At 43.4% G+C, this 17,520-nt stretch overlaps 1 protein-coding gene across 2 annotated transcripts in view; it reads left to right on the top strand.

Moving 5' to 3' along the window:
• The window catches only part of VWA3B (von Willebrand factor A domain containing 3B), a 223,956-nt gene that overhangs the window by 22,464 nt on the left and 183,972 nt on the right, over window positions 1-17,520 (top strand). For both annotated transcript variants that reach the window (XM_049857248.1, XM_049857247.1), the window contains exons 6-7: window positions 2,487-2,656; window positions 3,808-3,923. In XM_049857248.1, coding sequence (XP_049713205.1) covers window positions 2,487-2,656; window positions 3,808-3,923 — 286 coding nt within the window. The remainder of the gene's footprint in view (window positions 1-2,486; window positions 2,657-3,807; window positions 3,924-17,520) is intronic.

Here is a 17,520-nt window from a genome sequence, read left to right as displayed (position 1 = left end):
CCCCAAAGCCATTTTCATTTAGCTTTAAAAGGCATTTTGCCAGTTTTGGGGGATGGGGATAGGTATGTTTATCTTCCTCTCTGTTTTTCTAAATGTCGTCGCGTGAGTAGAAAAGAGAGGCAGAAAGGCAGTGTGCTGAGAGTGAGGGTGGCATTGGTGGTCTCGATGTAAATCACGTCCCGGGACATCTGTACCGCAGGTAATGGACAGTGGACTGGAAACGTGTGCAGTTTTGAAGGTGAGTAATAAACTTACCGAATAGCGAACAACCCCGTAGCGTCAATAAAGAAAAGGAATCCTGACTCACCCCTGGGGACAGCAACTTTTAGTTTGATGAAATCTGGAGGTAAAAACATCTGCATAGAAGGACTTCAGACTCTTGAGCTCCTGCCAGAGCACAGAAGCTGAGTTTGCATGGTGTGCAACAAAGATGCATGGGCATCAGAAGCCCACCCTGAGGTATTTGTCTTCACCTGTCTGTTGACCTGCCATACCCCAGGAAGTACTCCCTGTGTCCGTTTCCCTGTCTTGGACCATGTGTGATTTTAGATCTTCATGAGAGCATCAACCTGCTCCCATACTAGACTTGGGCACTGACGCAGCTTGGAAAACTAATAAAATTCATCTAAGTGGGAGCCTGTTTAATGCATCTTACACAATGTGATGTTTAGCACCAGGAAAAGAACGAAATAGAATGCATTCGCTAGAAGAATAATAGAAAACGTGATGTCTCCATAACCCCAAACCAAAAAACCCACTGCCACGGAGTCAGTTCTGAGTCATAGCAACCCCATAGGATTTCCAAGGCTGTAAATCTCCACAGACATGGACTGCCACATCTTTCTCCCACAGAGTTGCTGGTGGATTCAAACAGCCGACTTTTCAGTTAGTAGTCAATCTTTTTAACCACTGTGCCACCAGGCTCCTCAATAGTAATGAGTAACCTGGAGAACATGATTTCTTCGTTCAGTGCTGTTCTTTTGCCTCCCTGGCTGAAAGCGATTTAAGAAATTTATGATGTCCCTCAGTCTTTACCTGCCATTAGGCTACTCTTTAAAATTAAGGAGTTAGTGTTGAAGGACCTGGACCATGGGCTGGGAGGGTGCTTTTTTGTGCCTGGTTTGAGGAGGGTTGTTGCTGAAGTAGCCTACTCTCAGCATTCACTCTGGCTTTCTCAAAACTCCCAGCCTGCGCCCTCAGCCACCCCTGTCCCCACCTGCTTCCTGGACACACAGTCTGTCCAATCTGTTTCAGACAGGTAGGGAACCAGGAGTCCACCCCTCTGTCTGCCTGGTGAGTTCAAGTCCCAGGTTTAAAGTCAAGGTGAGAATGTCAGCTATTTACCTTCAGTTAAAAAAAAGAAAAAAATGGGCTTGGGATTAGAGCAAGGAAAGGGTCATGAGTCCTAACAGGTTGGTGACATCTGTTTATCCCTTAAAGCTCGGTACATTTGCTGGGATTTCTTCTCCGGTTCTCTGTAAAGGTAATCCATTAGGATGTTTTCAGCAGCAGGTTTAGATGATGTCTGTTCCTGGTTCTCTCTCTCTCTCTTTCTCTCTCTGTCTCTTTCTACCCCCCCTCCACATGCATGTGCGCAGACACATACACACACACCCACCACTTGCCCCAGGTTACAGAACTCGTTAGTGACATGGGAGATAAACACCGTGGAAGGGAAAATCCTGGAGAAGAACCAGCTGTGTGGCTGTGGTTGGGATTGGGACAGTTGTCACTGGGGCCCTCTTGAATAGATTTTCCATCTCTCTAGATTAAGGAAGGAGTATTTCTTTGTGATTGGGTGAGGTATGTATCTCCCAGAATGGCTGGTCTAAGGGCACGGCTGTGGTTGGTGGCTCCCGGCACAGGGTTTGTTCGTTCTCCCATTCTTCTCATGGCCTGGCATGGTGGTGGGTGGACCTGGCTCCTGGCCTGCTGTGTGAAGTTAGCATGGCTCTCACCTCCCCAGGCATGTGTTTCCCCACTGGTGAAATGAGATCAGAGAATGACGCAACTGGGACTATGCCCTCCTTCTCTGCCCTCCTTCCTCGTTCTGTCTCCCTGAGGAGGGATGAGTTTGCATTGTAGGATTCTGGCCCTGCCACAGGAGATGACTAATTAGCTTGCTGCCCACAGTAGCCATGCCAACACTTCCTCAGGTACTTAACTTGAAAACAGCCACTCCTGACTGGTCTAATATGTTTATGGGCTTGGGGAAGCTATTCTCCAAATCTGCCAACCATATTCTTCCCATGCAATACCCGAGACTGTAGCCACTGCCAATAGACCTTCTTGGCACCAGGCCTTGAAGAGCTCATTTCCTGACTTCGGTTCCCAAACGCCCTCATAAAACACTGAGCAGGCTGCTATTCTTTGTTTTTATCCATTAAAAAAAAAGAAAAAGTTTCATAGAAAGTATATTACGGATAAGTCCAGTACAAGGCTAGGTCGTGTCAGGAAGATAAACCGTTGGTACCATTGTTTTGCAGATTGAATCCATTTACTACTTTGTGGTGGGAGACATTCCTGAGGGATCCAAGGAGCTTCTCCTTCAGAGGGTGCTGGAGATCCCATATCCAGTCTGCACAGTGTCTTTCAACGCCAGAGGAGAAGGCACGATAGCTTTTTTAAAGGATCTGAGTGCCAAGAGCCACAGCAGGTAGGCAGAAAACGTGCTTGTGAGTGACAGTGAGTTCCTGCCTACACAAGATCAAGGCAGGTGGTGGATTCTTTATGGTCTTTCTAAACAATTTGTTGCTGTGTTCTTCTCCTCTTTTTAGTACATTTTGTAGTCTTTATGCACCTCCTTTGACTTATGTGTCTGTGTTGTGAGTTTCAGTCCCTTGTAGAAATAGCCCGGATAGATGTGGTAGATGTGGTCCATTAGTCCTTTGGACCAATCTTTCCCTTGAATCTTTACTTTTCTTCATTCTTGCTCCCAAAGGGATGAGACCAGTATAATATCCTGGATGGCTGCTCTCAGGCTTTTAAGACCCCAGACGCTACCCGAGAGGTGGAACCCTTGTGCGGTTGGAGGAGCATTACTCAGAGTCACCTGCCCATCTGAAAGAAACCCTCTGCTGTTACTGACTTTTTGGGTTCCCGATAATTGGCTTTCAGGGTGCAGCTGAGCCCATTACCCCATGCATTACACCGCCCTTCTCAAGCTTTAGGGTGCACAGACCTGCTCGGGATCTTGTTAAAGCGTGTGTTCCCGTTCAGCAGACCTGGGATGGGGCCTGAGAACTTGCATTCCTGTCCTGTTCCCAGGTGATGCTCCTGCTGCTCCTTGGGCCACACTTTGAGTAGTGAGACCCGAAAAACTAGACCACATACAAATTCTTTTAATTAGCGCTGAAGCGTAGCTGCTGGGGAAGCTTGTGTTTACTGAGTTAAAGAGGAGTTAAATTAGCCGTGGTGCCTGGGTTACAAGTTTTCAACACACTGAGGTGGCAGAGCTGATGGACTCTTGTCTTGTCAAAACTGTATTAACATGTGGGAACCCTGGGAACAAAAGAATACATATAAGCGCAGTGTATCATTTTTCTAGGATCAATAAGTACCATTTGGTTGAGCTAATCACCCTCTAATGAAGAGCCATCAGTTAAAATCCCAAACTGCTCACAATTCCCTGTACTCTTCTGTCTGTCTGACTCTTGCCTGTGAGGATTGAAAAGGTTCAGGAAAAGCAGTGAACATGACCAAGACTCCTGGCACCAGAGGGAGTAGGTTTAAAGTCCTGGGATCCATAACAGATAAGCACAGAGAGTGTTTTAGTGGCCTAACATTGAAAATGTCTTAACGTTTCAGATTCCACGCGTTCGCCGAGAGAACAGAGTGTGTGGAATTTCCTGCACTGACCACAAAGGATGGCAGAAGTGTAATTACTTGGAATTCAAGGAAGCTGAAAGGAAAACTCCCTCCAGGTACCTGGACACTGGAAGAGTTGTGCAGTTTATAGCCTTAATAATTTCAGATGGTCGGTGTCCTTAGGAAATAAAGTAGTAGGTAGGGACTGGCGGTGCCTTTTGCTTTGTTTATATGGTAAGAGGGAATAGTTAATGGGTGTTAATTAATTGTGAATCTGTCGGCCTAGCAACCAGGGAACCTTGTGGAAATGTGACCCCAGGCATGTCAGGGTGGCCTTCATTCCTGGCCAGGCAGAGCTGCCCTGCTGTGTAGGCTGGCTGGAGGACTGCAGTGAGGATGCCTGCAGATCTATCTTGTGGGGCTTTCTCCTGCTCCCCTCCCGCAGAGAAAGCAGTACTTGTGAGATTGACGTGTCCTTGATGAGGGCCAAGGCCACAAAAGAATCCTTTTCGAGGAAGAATGAATCTCACCTGTCAACCAAGGAATGTGATGAGAGAGTTTAACAGGCACAGAGAATGAGGTTGCAAAATCAATGAGAAGTAGGGTTGTGATTCGGGTAAACAGTAAAAGAAGGTTACACAGAACACAAGAAATCAATTTCATTTAGGCTGATGGAATTGCAAAGAGCCAAAGACCCTGCATAACCACCACCCAGAAGAGGCAGGAAGGAAGCTCCTGCTGGATGTTGTGGCCCAGCAGGATAGTTAGAACTGTCTTAGAAAGCCCATCCCCACCTCCATCCGCCTATTGATTTTAGTTATCAAACAGAAAGATTTCTAGCTTCAGTGCAAGACAGGAACAACTCTTAGGGAGGAGGAGAGCATACGTCCCTTTAAAAGATTCCTGTGTTTATGTAGATGGTGTGGTAACAGCTCCCAGGAGAAGGGAGGAGGGAGGAGGCAGTTGGGCCCCAGGCTAAGTCGTCAGGTGGAGACAAAGGCAGATGATAGAGTCACAAAGCCTGTTGTAGACACACTTTGTGGATTCAGATTCTTAGTGCCCCAAAACATAACAAGGGGACAGGTTCTAGTAGAGCTCACTGGGGGTGCTGCTGTAGGTAACTAAGACCTTTGTCAGAGCAGACATCTCCAGAGAATTGGAGAAAATGTCAATTGATGAACAAGGTTGGTAAAAGTCTTAAAAAAATGAATTCAGTATATGTACCATGCCTATTTAAAGTAATTTACAAGGTTAATTAATATCACTTGCAAGTAAAATTTTGCAGAAGCTAATTCAAAAATGATTACAGCAGGACATCAACTGGGAACTGCCAGAAATTCAAGCCCGATTCAGAAGAGGACTTGGAACCAAGGATATCATTGCTGATGTCAGGTGGATCTTGGCTAGAAGCAGACAATACCAGAAAGATGTTTACCTGTGTTTTCTTGACTATACGAAGATGTTCTATTGTATGGATCGTAACAAATTATGGATAACATTGCAAAGGATGGGAATTCTAAAACACTTAATTGTGCCCATGTGGAACCTGTACATAGACCAAGAGACAGTCATTCAAACAATACAAGGGATTACCACATGGTTAAAAATCGGGAAAATTGTGTGTCAGGGTTGTGTCCTTTATCATCCTTCAATCTGTATGCTGAGCAAGTAACCTGAGAAGATGGGCTATATGAAGAAGAATGCAGCATGAGGACTGGAGACTATTTAACAGCCTGTGTTATACAGATGACAAAACTTTGCTTGCTGAAAGAGGGGAGGTCTTGAAGCGCTTACTGATGAAGCTCCAAGACTGCAGCCATCAGTATGGATTACACTTCAAAAGAACAAAAACAACAAAATCCTCACAACTGGACCAATAAGCCACATCATGATAAATGGAGAAAACACTGAGGTTGTCAAGAATTTCATTTTACTTAGATCCACAATCAACACCCATGAATGCTGCAGTCAAGAAATCAAACAACGTACTGCATTGGGTAAATCTGCTGCAAAAGACCTCTTTAAAGTGTTAAAAAGCAAAGATGTCACTTTGAGGACTAAAGTGCCCCTGACCCAAGCCATGGTATTTCCAGTTGCTTCATATGCATGTGAAAGCTGGACAATGAATAAGGAAGACTGAAGAAGAATTGATGCCTTTGAATTATGCTGTTGGTGAAGAATATTGAATATGCCATGGACTGCCAAACAAATCTGTCTTGGAAGAAGTACAGCCAGAATGTTCCTTAGAAGTGAGAATGGTATGATTTCATCTCATGTACTTCGGACATGTTATCAGGAGGGACCAGACCGTGGAGAAGGACATCATGCTTGGTAAAGTAGGAAAGAGAAAGACCCTTAATGAGCTGGTTGACACAGTGGCTGCAACGGTGGGCTCAAACGTAGTAACAATTGTGAGAATGGTGCTGGATGGGTCAGTGTTTACACAGGGTTGCTACGGGTCAGAACTGACTGGATGGCACCTAACAACAACAATGTTAAACTAGAGGACAATGATTCAATTAGGGTAAAGACAAGAAGTGTGAGCCGTCACCAGCTCCCCATAGTGTGCCTGTCACTGTAAATGGGGCTTAATTTTGGCCTAGTGTTTCCTGGCACCTTAGGTATAAAGAAAACATATCTGGCTGCATAGCTTACATTTCCAGCAGCTACCATCTTCCTAGCCCTGCAAAGCATACCAGTTAAATTACAGATAAAAACATTTTCCTTAGAATGAAATGCTTGGAGTGTGGCTTGCCACTCTAATGTCATTTCAGTGATCACATGTACTGAGTTTTTGAAGAGTCCCAAATCCTAAATGTGGGATCTTGCTCCTTGCCCCAGAAATGCCAACATTTCAAAGCCTACCTCTCCCACTGAAAAACTGCCCAGAAATCCTTGACAGATTATTTTGTCTGGAAAATATGGTTTCCAACCTCACCTGGGCCTCAGAGGCAGTTCTTTACACCCGTTCCTGATCAGTTACCACATCAACTGTGTCAAGCACTTAGCCCTGTCATTTTTCCTCAGGCCTCACCTATGTTCTGCCCCTCCCCTAGCTCCCCTTAGGAGATAAGTTTGTGCCTCCTATCGTATAGAAAATAAGGTCTGTCACTGAGGGGCTGGAGGATCATTGCTCAGAGAACAAACCTCCAAATCTGAAAGAAATTGTCATTTGGATTCCAGAAAATTGACTTTCAGGGTACTACTTAGTCTATTATCACATGTACTAAAACAAAACAAAACAAAACAAAAAACCAAATCCATTGCAGCCTAGTTGATTCTGACTCATAAGGACCCTATAGGACAGAGTAGAACTGCCTCATAGGGTTTCCAAGGAGTACCTGGTGGATTTGAACTGCCGAGTATTGGTGAGCAGTGGTCTCAGTCACCTAGTGCTTCTATGACAGAAATACCACAAGTGGATGGCTTTAACAAAGAGAAATTTATTTCCTCAAAGTAAAGTAGGCTCAAAGTCCAAATTCAAGGCATCAGCTCCAGGGGAAGACATTTTCTCTCTGTCGGCGTTTTCATCAGTCTTGCCCTGGACTAGGAGCTTCTCTGAGCAGGAACCCCCAGTCCAAATGGCACTCTCTGCTCCTGGCACTGCTTCTTTCTTGGTGCTTTGAGGTGCCCCCTCACTGCTTGCTTCCCTTTCCTTTTATCTCTTGTAAGATACAGGCCACACCCCAGGGAAACTCCCTTTACATTGAATCAGGGATGTGACCTGGGTAAGGGTATTACAATCCCACCCTAATCCTCTTTAATGTAAAATTACAATCACAAAATGGAGGGCAACCACAGAATACTGGGAATCAAGGCCTAACCAAGTTGACACATGTCTCTGGGGGATGCAATTCAATCCACAGCAGCAGCTGAACTCTTAACCACTATGTCACCAGGGTTTCCCCAGTGCAAAAAGGGATGCTAAAATCCCCATAGTCAAGAGAAATATTTTAATGTGATCTTTAAAAAATCAATATTAATGCAAAAATCCATGGCAGACAAAAAATATTAAAAAAAAAATTTTTTTGACGGTCTCCTCCAGTGCTGTGCCAAGCCATATTGAAGCCTGAAGTAAAAGAAAAGCTTTTTTCCAGATTGTTAAAATAGAAAATATTCTGGAAAATGAAAACACAGGTGTATTAAAACTCCACATTATTTTAAGTTTAAATATTTGGGAGTATATTCCTGTCTTTTGCTAAGCTTTTACATTCATCAAACACTTTCAAGTTTACTAATATTTGTGTTCCTGGGAGGGTAGTATCCCAGGCTGCCAGGGGTTGGCTGGGTAATCCTGGGCACTGGCGGACTTTATGCCTTTCTCTGCCAGGGGTGACTTTCTAGTTTAGAGATTCTGCATTGACCCAGCACAGGCGCCACCTCACCATCAAATGCTAGATCAGCCTTACACTGAGGGAGGGTGGTGGATTTAACCTGGCTGCTGATGCCCACCGGAAATGCAGCCCCCCACGTTCCTCCTTGTAGCCACTCTTCCCCTGGCTTTAGGCCCAGACCTGGCTGGGGTCCCTGCTCTCCTGTACACTCCGGGGCGTGTAGTGGGGGGTGGCTGCTCTGTTAAATAGCTATCACCTTCCATGTCATGCTCTCTGCAGGTGAGTGTCCCTCCCTCTTTTCTTCTTTATTGTGGAGCTGGCTGTCTGCTGGGAGAGGGGAAAATGGTACTAACAGAGCCTGGATGACTGTGGGACCAGAGTGGTGCTATCTTCTGGTGCCTGTCTGAGCCGCCTCTGTCCTCTGCTGCCTGCCTTGGCTTCCTGTTACTGAGTGTGGGTCCTCTCATGGTCTCTACCATGAAATACTCATCTTACCCATGTGTGGATCCTCTCCACGGTCTGCCTACCATGAAATACTCATCTTACCCATGTGTGGGTCCTCTCCATGGTTTCTGTCTACCATGAAATACTCATCTTACCCATGTGTGGATCCTCTCCACGGTCTGTCTACCATGAAATACTCATCTTACCCATGTGTGGATCCTCTCCACGGTCTGCCTACCATGAAATACTCATCTTACCCATGTGTGGGTCCTCTCCATGGTTTCTGTCTACCATGAAATACTCATCTTACGCATGTGTGGGTCCTCTCCATGGCCTCTGTCTACCATGAAATACTCATCTGACTCATGTGTGGGTCCTCTCCATGGTCTCTGTCTACCATGAAATACTCATCTTACGCATGTGTGGGTCCTCTCCATGGTCTCTGTCTAGCATGAAATACTCATCTTACCCATAAGCAAGATAAAACAGAGGTGTGTTGAGCATCCTTACACTCAGAATCTTCCTTGGAAAAGATTCCTCTCTAAGGCTGAGCAACGTTTTTTCCCATTCTTGCCCTGGGGCCGGGACTCCTCAGTCCACAGTCTCCTGGTATGTGCTCTAGGCCATCGTTGATGGTAGGTTGAGAAGAAGGCCTGATACAAGTGTCCCCTGGCCTTGGTGCCTGACTCTTGGTGGATCTGTGGACAGTGCTCCCACCTAGCTTCCTAAAGCCTTTAAACATGGTGACTGGGGCTTGACTGTCATGATAGTTTTCATCTGCCCTGGATGGCAGGTTCTGGGCTGGTGCTGCTGAAATAGTCCTTTCTTCATAGTTTGAAATGGAGACCTGAAAAATCATCTTCCGTGTTTCTCTATTTCTGGGTCTTCTCAGGAAGTCAGGGAAACTAATCCTTTATGCAAGTGGTCTTTCTGCTGACCACTTTATATCTGAATAGGGACTTAAAGGAGCCCTGGTGGTGCAGTGGTTAAGAGCTTGGCTGCTAACCAGAAGGTCAGCAGTTCAAATCCACCAGCCACTCCTTGGAAACCCTATGGGCAGTTCTGCTCTGTCCTGTAGGGTTGCTATGAGTCGGAATCGACTCAATGGCAGTGAGTTTTGGATTAGGGACTTAAAAGCATTCCTGTAATATTGTTTGAAGCTCAGTCTCATCCCAGGCCACTGGGTTCTCCAAGTCAACTGTGACTTCTGAGAGGTGACCACCCTCTGCACACCTGTGCACTTCCCTAGGTTCTAGTTATTGGCTTAAGATGAACTGATCCCAGTGGAGCAGTGTGTCGGGAAGACCGTACTAAGTTCTGGCAAACTCAGGTGAGGCCCCGTAAATGGCAGATAAGACTCTCTGGTCACAAAATCAAGGCAGACCTTTTTTTTTTTTTCTTCTAGAATGCAGTTTAATTTTTTATTCCAATCTCCTTCTATCCTACCAAGGAGCCCTGGTGGCACAGTGGTTAAAGCATCTGGATACTAACTGAAAGGTGGGTGGTTCGAACCTACCAGCAGCTCTTTGGGAGAAAGATGTGGCAGTCTGCGTCTGTAAACATTTATGGGCTTGGAAATCCTATGCGACAGTTCTACCCTGTCCTACAGGGCTGCTATGGGATTGGTGGGAAATGAACCTCAGTAACTCTCAGCTGAGCTGAGTAAGCTCCTCCTGAGATTACCACCATTCCGAAGTCTGAGGCGGTGTTAGCTTCCGAAGGGGACTGTAATAAGTGGACATTGTGCCTGAAAACCACCCTGTAAATACCCACTGTTGTTGTCTTTTGGCCACTTCAGGTTGAGTTCTCTATGCCCATGCTAGGCTTCTCATGGGGGAGCCTTTTGAAGACTCTGTGCCATCTCCCAGGATTCACCGTGCAGCCTTCCTCCCTAGAGTCTTGCCACCTCCCAAGGTTCTGAAAGGAAGTAGACCCTGTGGCCGTCTTCTTCCCCAAGCCAAGTGGTGTTTCCTTTTAGTCTGGGGAAACTCCTCTCTCTTTACCAGTTCTTCAAAGCTACCCCCTCTATAAACCCTAACACCTACCTCTCCTAGGGCCCTAGGCTTTTTGGGGAAAAAAAGTCAGAATATCTTGTAGGCTGCTTCATCTTTCTATCTTGCTGCATGCCGCCTTGGGGCAAATTTGCAATAAGCCTGACATCTGCTTGACTGAGGAGGGGATAGGGAAAAGAAAACACAGGGAAAATGTAGATTAACGTCACAAAATATGATCTAATCCCATGTATAAACGTATAATTTTAAACCCTAACCCCAGGATGGCTTATCTGTGAACATGGAGTCCACTGAGGTAATACAGTGAGTTACTTTGTTTTGTGGTGTTCTAAAATCACACTTCAGGATAGGTGTCAGAGAATGGAAGGTGAAGTGTTTGTGTGCTTTTAAGGTAGTGACGGATGTAGCTCTAGGGCTGCTCCATCCAGTGCAGGAGCCACTGACCACCTGTGGCTGTTGAGCACTTGAAATGTGGTGAGTCCAAACTGAGATGCGTTGTAAGCGTAAAATATACGCTGGATTTCATTCAGTAAAGCCTTTCATAAAGACTTAGTGTAAAAAGAATGTAAATTATCAACCACATTAATAATTTTTAATATCCATAATATTGGGCTAAATGAAATATATTAATAAAATTAATTCCACCTGTTTCTTTTTAAAATGTAGCCACTAGAAAATTTAAAATTACATGTGATCTGCATCATATGTCTACTGCATAGTGCTAGTCTAGAGCTAAAATGGCTGACCCTATCACTCCCATAGCTGTATGACCTGGGACAAGTTATTTAACCTCTCTGTCTCCTTTTCCCCGTTTGTAAAATGGGAATAATAGATTCTTTAATATTTTCTTAAAAAACTCCTTGCCATCACATTGGTTTCAACTCATAGTGACCCTATAGGGCAAAGTAGAACTGCCCCATAGGGTTTCCAGGGAGCAGCTGGTGGATTTGAACTGCCAACCTTTTGGTTAGCAGCCATGTTGTTGTTGTTCTTAGGTCCTGTCGAATTGGTTCCAACTCACAGCGACCCTATGCACAACAGAATGAAACACTTGCCTGATCCTGCACCATCCTTCCAATTGTTGCTATGCTTGAGCCCATTGTTGCAGCCATTGTGTCAATCCATCTCGTTGAGGGTCTTCCTCTTTTTCACTGAATCTCTACTTTACCAAGCATGGTGTCCTTCTCCAGGGACTGATCCCTCCTGACAACATGTCCAAAGTATATGAGACGTAGTTTCGCTATCCTTGCTTCTAAGGACCATTCTGGTTGTACTTCTTCCAAGACAGATTTGTTCATTCTTTTGCCAATCTATGGTATATTCAATATTCTTCGCCAGCACCACAATTCAAAGGTGTCCATTCTTATTCTGTCTTCCTTATCCATCCTTCAGCTTTCGCATGCATATGAGGTGATTGAAAACGCCATGGCTTGAGTCAGGTGCACCTCAGTCCTCAAGATAACTAATATCTTTGCTTTTCAACACTTTAAGAGGTCTTTTGCAGCCGATTTGTCCAATGCAATGTGTCTTTTGATTTCTCGAGTGCACTTCCATGGGTGTTGATTGTGGATCCAAGTAAAATAAAATCCTTGACAGCCTCAATGTTTTCTCCACTTATCATGATGCTGCTTATTGGTCCAGCTGTGAGGATGTTTGTTTTTGTTATTCTGAGGTGTAATCAATACTAAAGGCTGTAGTCTTTGATCTTCATCAGTAAGTGCTTCAAGTCCTCTTCCCTTTCAGCAAGCAAGGTTGTTTCATCTGCATAACGCAGTTTGTTCATGAGTTTTCCTCCAATCCTGATGCTGGGTTCTTCATATAGTCCGGCTTCTTGGATTATTTGCTCAGCATACACATTAAATAGGTATGGTAAAAGGATAAAACCCTGACACACACCTTTCCTGACTTTAAACCATGCATCCCCTTGTCCTGTTGGAACCACTGCCTCTTGATCCATGTACAGGTTCCTCATGATCACTATTAAGTGTTTCGAAATTTCTGTTCTCTGAAATGTTACCCATAATTTGTTATGATCCACACAGTCGAATGCCTTAGCATAGTCAATAAAACACAGGTAAATATCTTTCTGGTGTTCTCTGCTTTCAGCCAGGATCCATCTGACATCAGCGATGATATCCCAGGTTCCACCCCTGTTCTAAGTTTGACTAGAATTTCTGGCAGTTCCCTGTTGATATACTGCTACAGCTACTTTTGAATGATCTTCAGCAAAGTTTTGCTTGCATGTGTGTTTATGATACTGTTCAATAATTTGCGCATTCATTTGGATTGCCTTTCTTGGGAACATGCATAAATATGGATCTCTTTCAGTCAGTTGGCCAGGTGGATGTCTTCCAAATTCCTTGGCATAGATGAGTGAGTACTTCCAGTGCTCCATCCATTTGTTGAAACATTTCAACTGGTATTCCGTCAGTTCCTGGAGCCTTGTTTTTCGCCAATACCTTCAGTGGACTCTTCCTTCAGTACCACCGGTTCCTGATTATATGTTACCTCCTAAAATGTTTGAATGTTGACCAGTTCTTTTTGGTATAGTGACTCTGTGTATTCCTTCCATCTTCTTTTGATGCTTCCTGCATCATTTAATATTTTCCCAGTAGAATCCTTCAGTATTGCAACTTGAGGCTTTAATCTTTTCTTCGGTTCTTTCAGCTTAAGAAATGCTGAGCGTGTTCTTCCCTTTTGGTTTTCTATCTCCAGGTCTTTGCATGTGTCATCATAATGCTTTATTTTCTTGAGCCACCCTTTGAAATCCTGTTAGCTCTTTTACGTCATCATTTTTTCCTTTTGTTTTAGCTACTTGACATTCAAGAGCAAGTTTCAGAATCTCTTGTGACATCCATTTAGGCCTTTGCTTTCTCTTCTGTCCTTTTAATGACCTCTTGCTTTCCTCATGTGTGATATCCTTGACGTCATTCCAGAACTTGTCTGGTCTTTGGTCATTAATGTTCAACACATCAAATCTATTCTTGAGATGGTCTCTAAATGCAGGTGGGATATACTCAAGGTCATACTTTGGCTCTCATGGACTTGTTCTAATTTTCTTCAGTTTCAACTTGAACTTGCGTATGAGTAATTGATGGTCTGATCCGCAGTCGGCCCCTGGCCTTGTTCTGACTGATGATATTGAGCTTTTCCATCGTCTCTCCCCACAGATGTAGTTGATTCGATTCCTGTTTATTCCATCTGGTGAGGTCCATGTGTATAGTCTCCATTTATGTTGGTGAAAAAAGGTATTTGCAATGAAGAAGTCTTTGGTTTTGCAAAATTCAGTCATTCGATCTCTGGCACTGTTTCCATCACCAAGGCCATATTTTCCAACTATGGATTCTTCTTCTTTGTTTCCAACTTTCATAGTCCAATCTCTAGTAATTTTCAGTGCATCCTGATTGCATGTTTGCTCAATTTCAGACTTGAGACGTTGGTAAAAATCTTCATTTTCTTCATCTTTGGCCTTAGTGGTTGGTGCGTAAATTTGAATAATAGTTGTGTTAACTGGTCTTCCCTTGTAGGTGTGTGGATATTTTCCTATCACTGACAGCATTGTACTTCAGGATAGATCTTGAAATGTTCTTTTTGACGATGAATGCAATGCCATTTCTCTTCATTCCTGGCATATTAGACCATATGATTGTCTGATTCAAAATGACCAATACCAGTCTATTTCAGCCCACTAATGCCTAGGATATTGATGTTTACATGCTCCATTTCATTTTTTGACGATTTCCCATTTTCCTGGATTTATACTTCATAATTCTACATTCCAGTTATTAATGGATCTTTGCAGCTGTTTCTTCTCATTTTGAGTTGTGCCACATCAGCAAATGAAAGCTTCACTCCATCCACATCATTAAGGTCGACTGTATTGAGGAGACAGCTCTTCCCCAGTCGTACTTTGAGTGCCATCCAACCTGAGGGGCTCATCCTCCAGGACTATATCAGACATGTTCTGCTGCTGTTCATAAGGTTTTCACTGGCTAAGGCTTTTCAGAAGCAGACTGTTGGGTCCTTCTTCCTAGTCTGTCTTAGACTGGAAGCTCAGCTGAAACTTGTCTGCCATGGGTGACCCTGCTGGTGTTTGAATACCAGTGGCGTAACTTCCAGCATCACAGCAACACACAGGCCCCCACGGTATGACAAACCCGTTGCTGTAGAGTCGATTCCAACTCATAGTGACCCTGTAAGACAGAGTAGAACTGCCCCGTAGGGTTTCCAAGCAGTGGCTAGTGAATTTGAACTGCCAACCTTTTGGTTAGCAGCTAAGCTGTTAACCGCTGAGCCACCATGGCATTAAAGATGGGAAGGCAGAGAAGAATAAGGCACTGTCCTATGTTCAAGGAACTCAAATTTAGTAAAATCAAGACTCTGGAGTTAGACCTGGGTAAAGATTTATCCTTATTAGCTGTGTGATTTTGGTCAAGGTGATTAATCTGAGCTTTAGCTTTCTTATTAAGTGGGATAATGATATTTACCTTATGGGTTGTAAGGGATATAAATATATGTATGTGTGTATAAAGTGTTTTCTGCAATACCTGACACAGTTAAGCAGTCAATGAATTATAGCTCTTGTTATATCTATAAGCATCCTTATCCTGTGAGTTATTCTCCAGTATTATTACTACTAGGTAAGCAACTTAAACCACCTGTCAATTTGTCATACTGTGGTGGCTTGGGTGTTGCCATGATGCTGGAAGCTATGCCACCAGTATTTCAAGTACCAACAGGGTCACCCATAGTGGAGAGGTTTCAATGGAGCTTCCAGACTAAGACAGGCTAGGAAGAAAAGCCTGTTGATCTACTTCTGAAAATGAGTCAGTGAAAACCTTATGGATCACAACAGAATATCAGCCAATACGGTAATGGAAGGTGAGCCACCTAGGTTGGAAAGAAAGAGTAAGTTCAAGTGCGGTGGCGATCCTGAGGATGACGTGAAGACCGGGCGTCATTTTGTTGATGACATAAGGTCACCATTAGTCAGAGCCAACTCAACAGCAGCTAACAACAAGAAGCAACTTAAAGACTGATTTCTTTCTTTTTTTTTTTTTTTTGATTGTGCTTTAGGTGAAAGTTTACAGCTCATGTTAATTTCTCATACAAAAACTTCTACACATATTGTTATATGACCCTAGTTGCAAACCCTATAATGTGACAGCACAGTCCCCCTTCCACCCTGGGTTTCCTGTGTCCATTCAGCCAGCTCTTATCCCTTTCTGCCTTCTCATTCTGCCTCTGGACAGGGGCTGCCCTTTTAGTCTCGTGTATCTGCTTGAACTAAGAAGCACACTCTTCATTAGTGTCATTTTATGTTTTATAGTCCACTCTAATCTTTGTCTGAAGACTTGGCTTTGGAAATGGTTTTAATTCTTGGTTAACAGAGAATCTGGGGCCATGTCTTCTGGGGTTCCTGTAGTCTCAGTCAGACCATTAAATCTGGTCTTTTTATGTGAATTTGAGCTCTACACCACACTTTTCTCCTGCTTCATCAGGGACTCTCTGTTGTGTTCCCTGTCAGGGCTGTCATTGGTGGTAGCCAGCACCATCTAGTTCTTCTGGTCTCAGGCTAATGGAGTCTCTGGTTTATGTGGCCCTTTTGTAAAGACTAATTCTTTATTGCCTTTACTTCTCTGTTATTGGAAACCATGGGGTGGTTAAGAGCTATGGCTGCTAACCAAAATGTTGGCAATTTGAATCCATCAGGCTCTTCTTGGAAACTCTATGGGACAGTTCTACTCTGTCCTACAGGGTCATTATGAGTCGGAATCAACTCAACAGCAATAGGTTTTTTTTTCCTCTCTTGTTATTCCAATTCCCACATTTGTTTTAGTTCTATCATTAAATGTATTTGGTTCTCACTTTTTTTCCACTTACTTTGGTTTTCCCAACGTCTCTTGGTTGGTCGAAGTTCATCTTTTAGTAGTTTTGTTAAGAAGGGCTCACAGGAACAGTATCGCCAGAGTTTTTAAATGTTCTTCTTATAGAATTTATACATAAGGGGCATCTTGTCTGGATATAAATTCCTTGGCTCGTCTTATGGGTTGTGTTCCAGTGCCTTCTCATGTTGTATCTTACTGAGGAGAAAGCCTTTGGTAAGTGACTTTATCTTTTTGCCTGGTCGCCCAACTTTAAAGTTCATGTCTCAGTGTTGACTACTATTGGTCAGTTTTCCCTGGTATACAGCATGCCCTTTCCGTTTTTAGGTTTAAGGCCTCGACTTCAGGAAAGTTTCCTTTAATTATGTTTTTTAAATATTTGTTCTGGTCCATTTTTTTTTTTTAATTATTTTTTAAATTTAGCAAACAGGTATATATTGCTTGCTGTGTGCCAGGCACTGTTCCAACCCCTTATCAATTTAACTCATTTAATATTCATAACAACCCTATGGAGTAGGTACTGTTATTATCCTTATTTTAGTTTTGGGAAAACCAAGGTAAAAAGTAGTTAAGAAACTTGTCCAAATTCACATAGGTAGTAAATGGCAGAGCCAGGATTCAAACTCAGACAGTTTGTTCTCTTAACCATTGCACCATGCTGTTTGTCTTCTTCAGGGCCTCATTTTATGTGTATGATGGATCTCCTTAGACTTCTATATCTATCATTTTCTGTCGTATATATATTTAAATAATTTATTTTATTTTTTATTGTTGTTATTGAGAACATACACAGCAAAAAAATATACCAACTCAAATTTCTACATGTATATTTCAGTGACATTGATTGTATTCTTTGAGTTGTGTAACCATTCTCACCCTACTTTTCTGAGTTGCTTCCCCATTGATGTATGCTCACTGTCCCTAAGATTCCCATCTAAACTTTTGAGTTGCTGTTGTCATTTTGATCCCATATAAATAGGTCTTAAAACATCATACTGCATCAAAAAACATCATGGCAGATTTTTTTACTAGTCAAGC

Source organism: Elephas maximus, chromosome 17, assembly GCF_024166365.1.
Source record: "Elephas maximus indicus isolate mEleMax1 chromosome 17, mEleMax1 primary haplotype, whole genome shotgun sequence".
In the NCBI taxonomy this organism is placed as follows: domain Eukaryota; kingdom Metazoa; phylum Chordata; class Mammalia; order Proboscidea; family Elephantidae; genus Elephas; species Elephas maximus.
The sequence above is the reverse complement of the archived record's forward strand: the minus strand, read 5'-3'. Positions and strand labels throughout refer to the sequence as shown.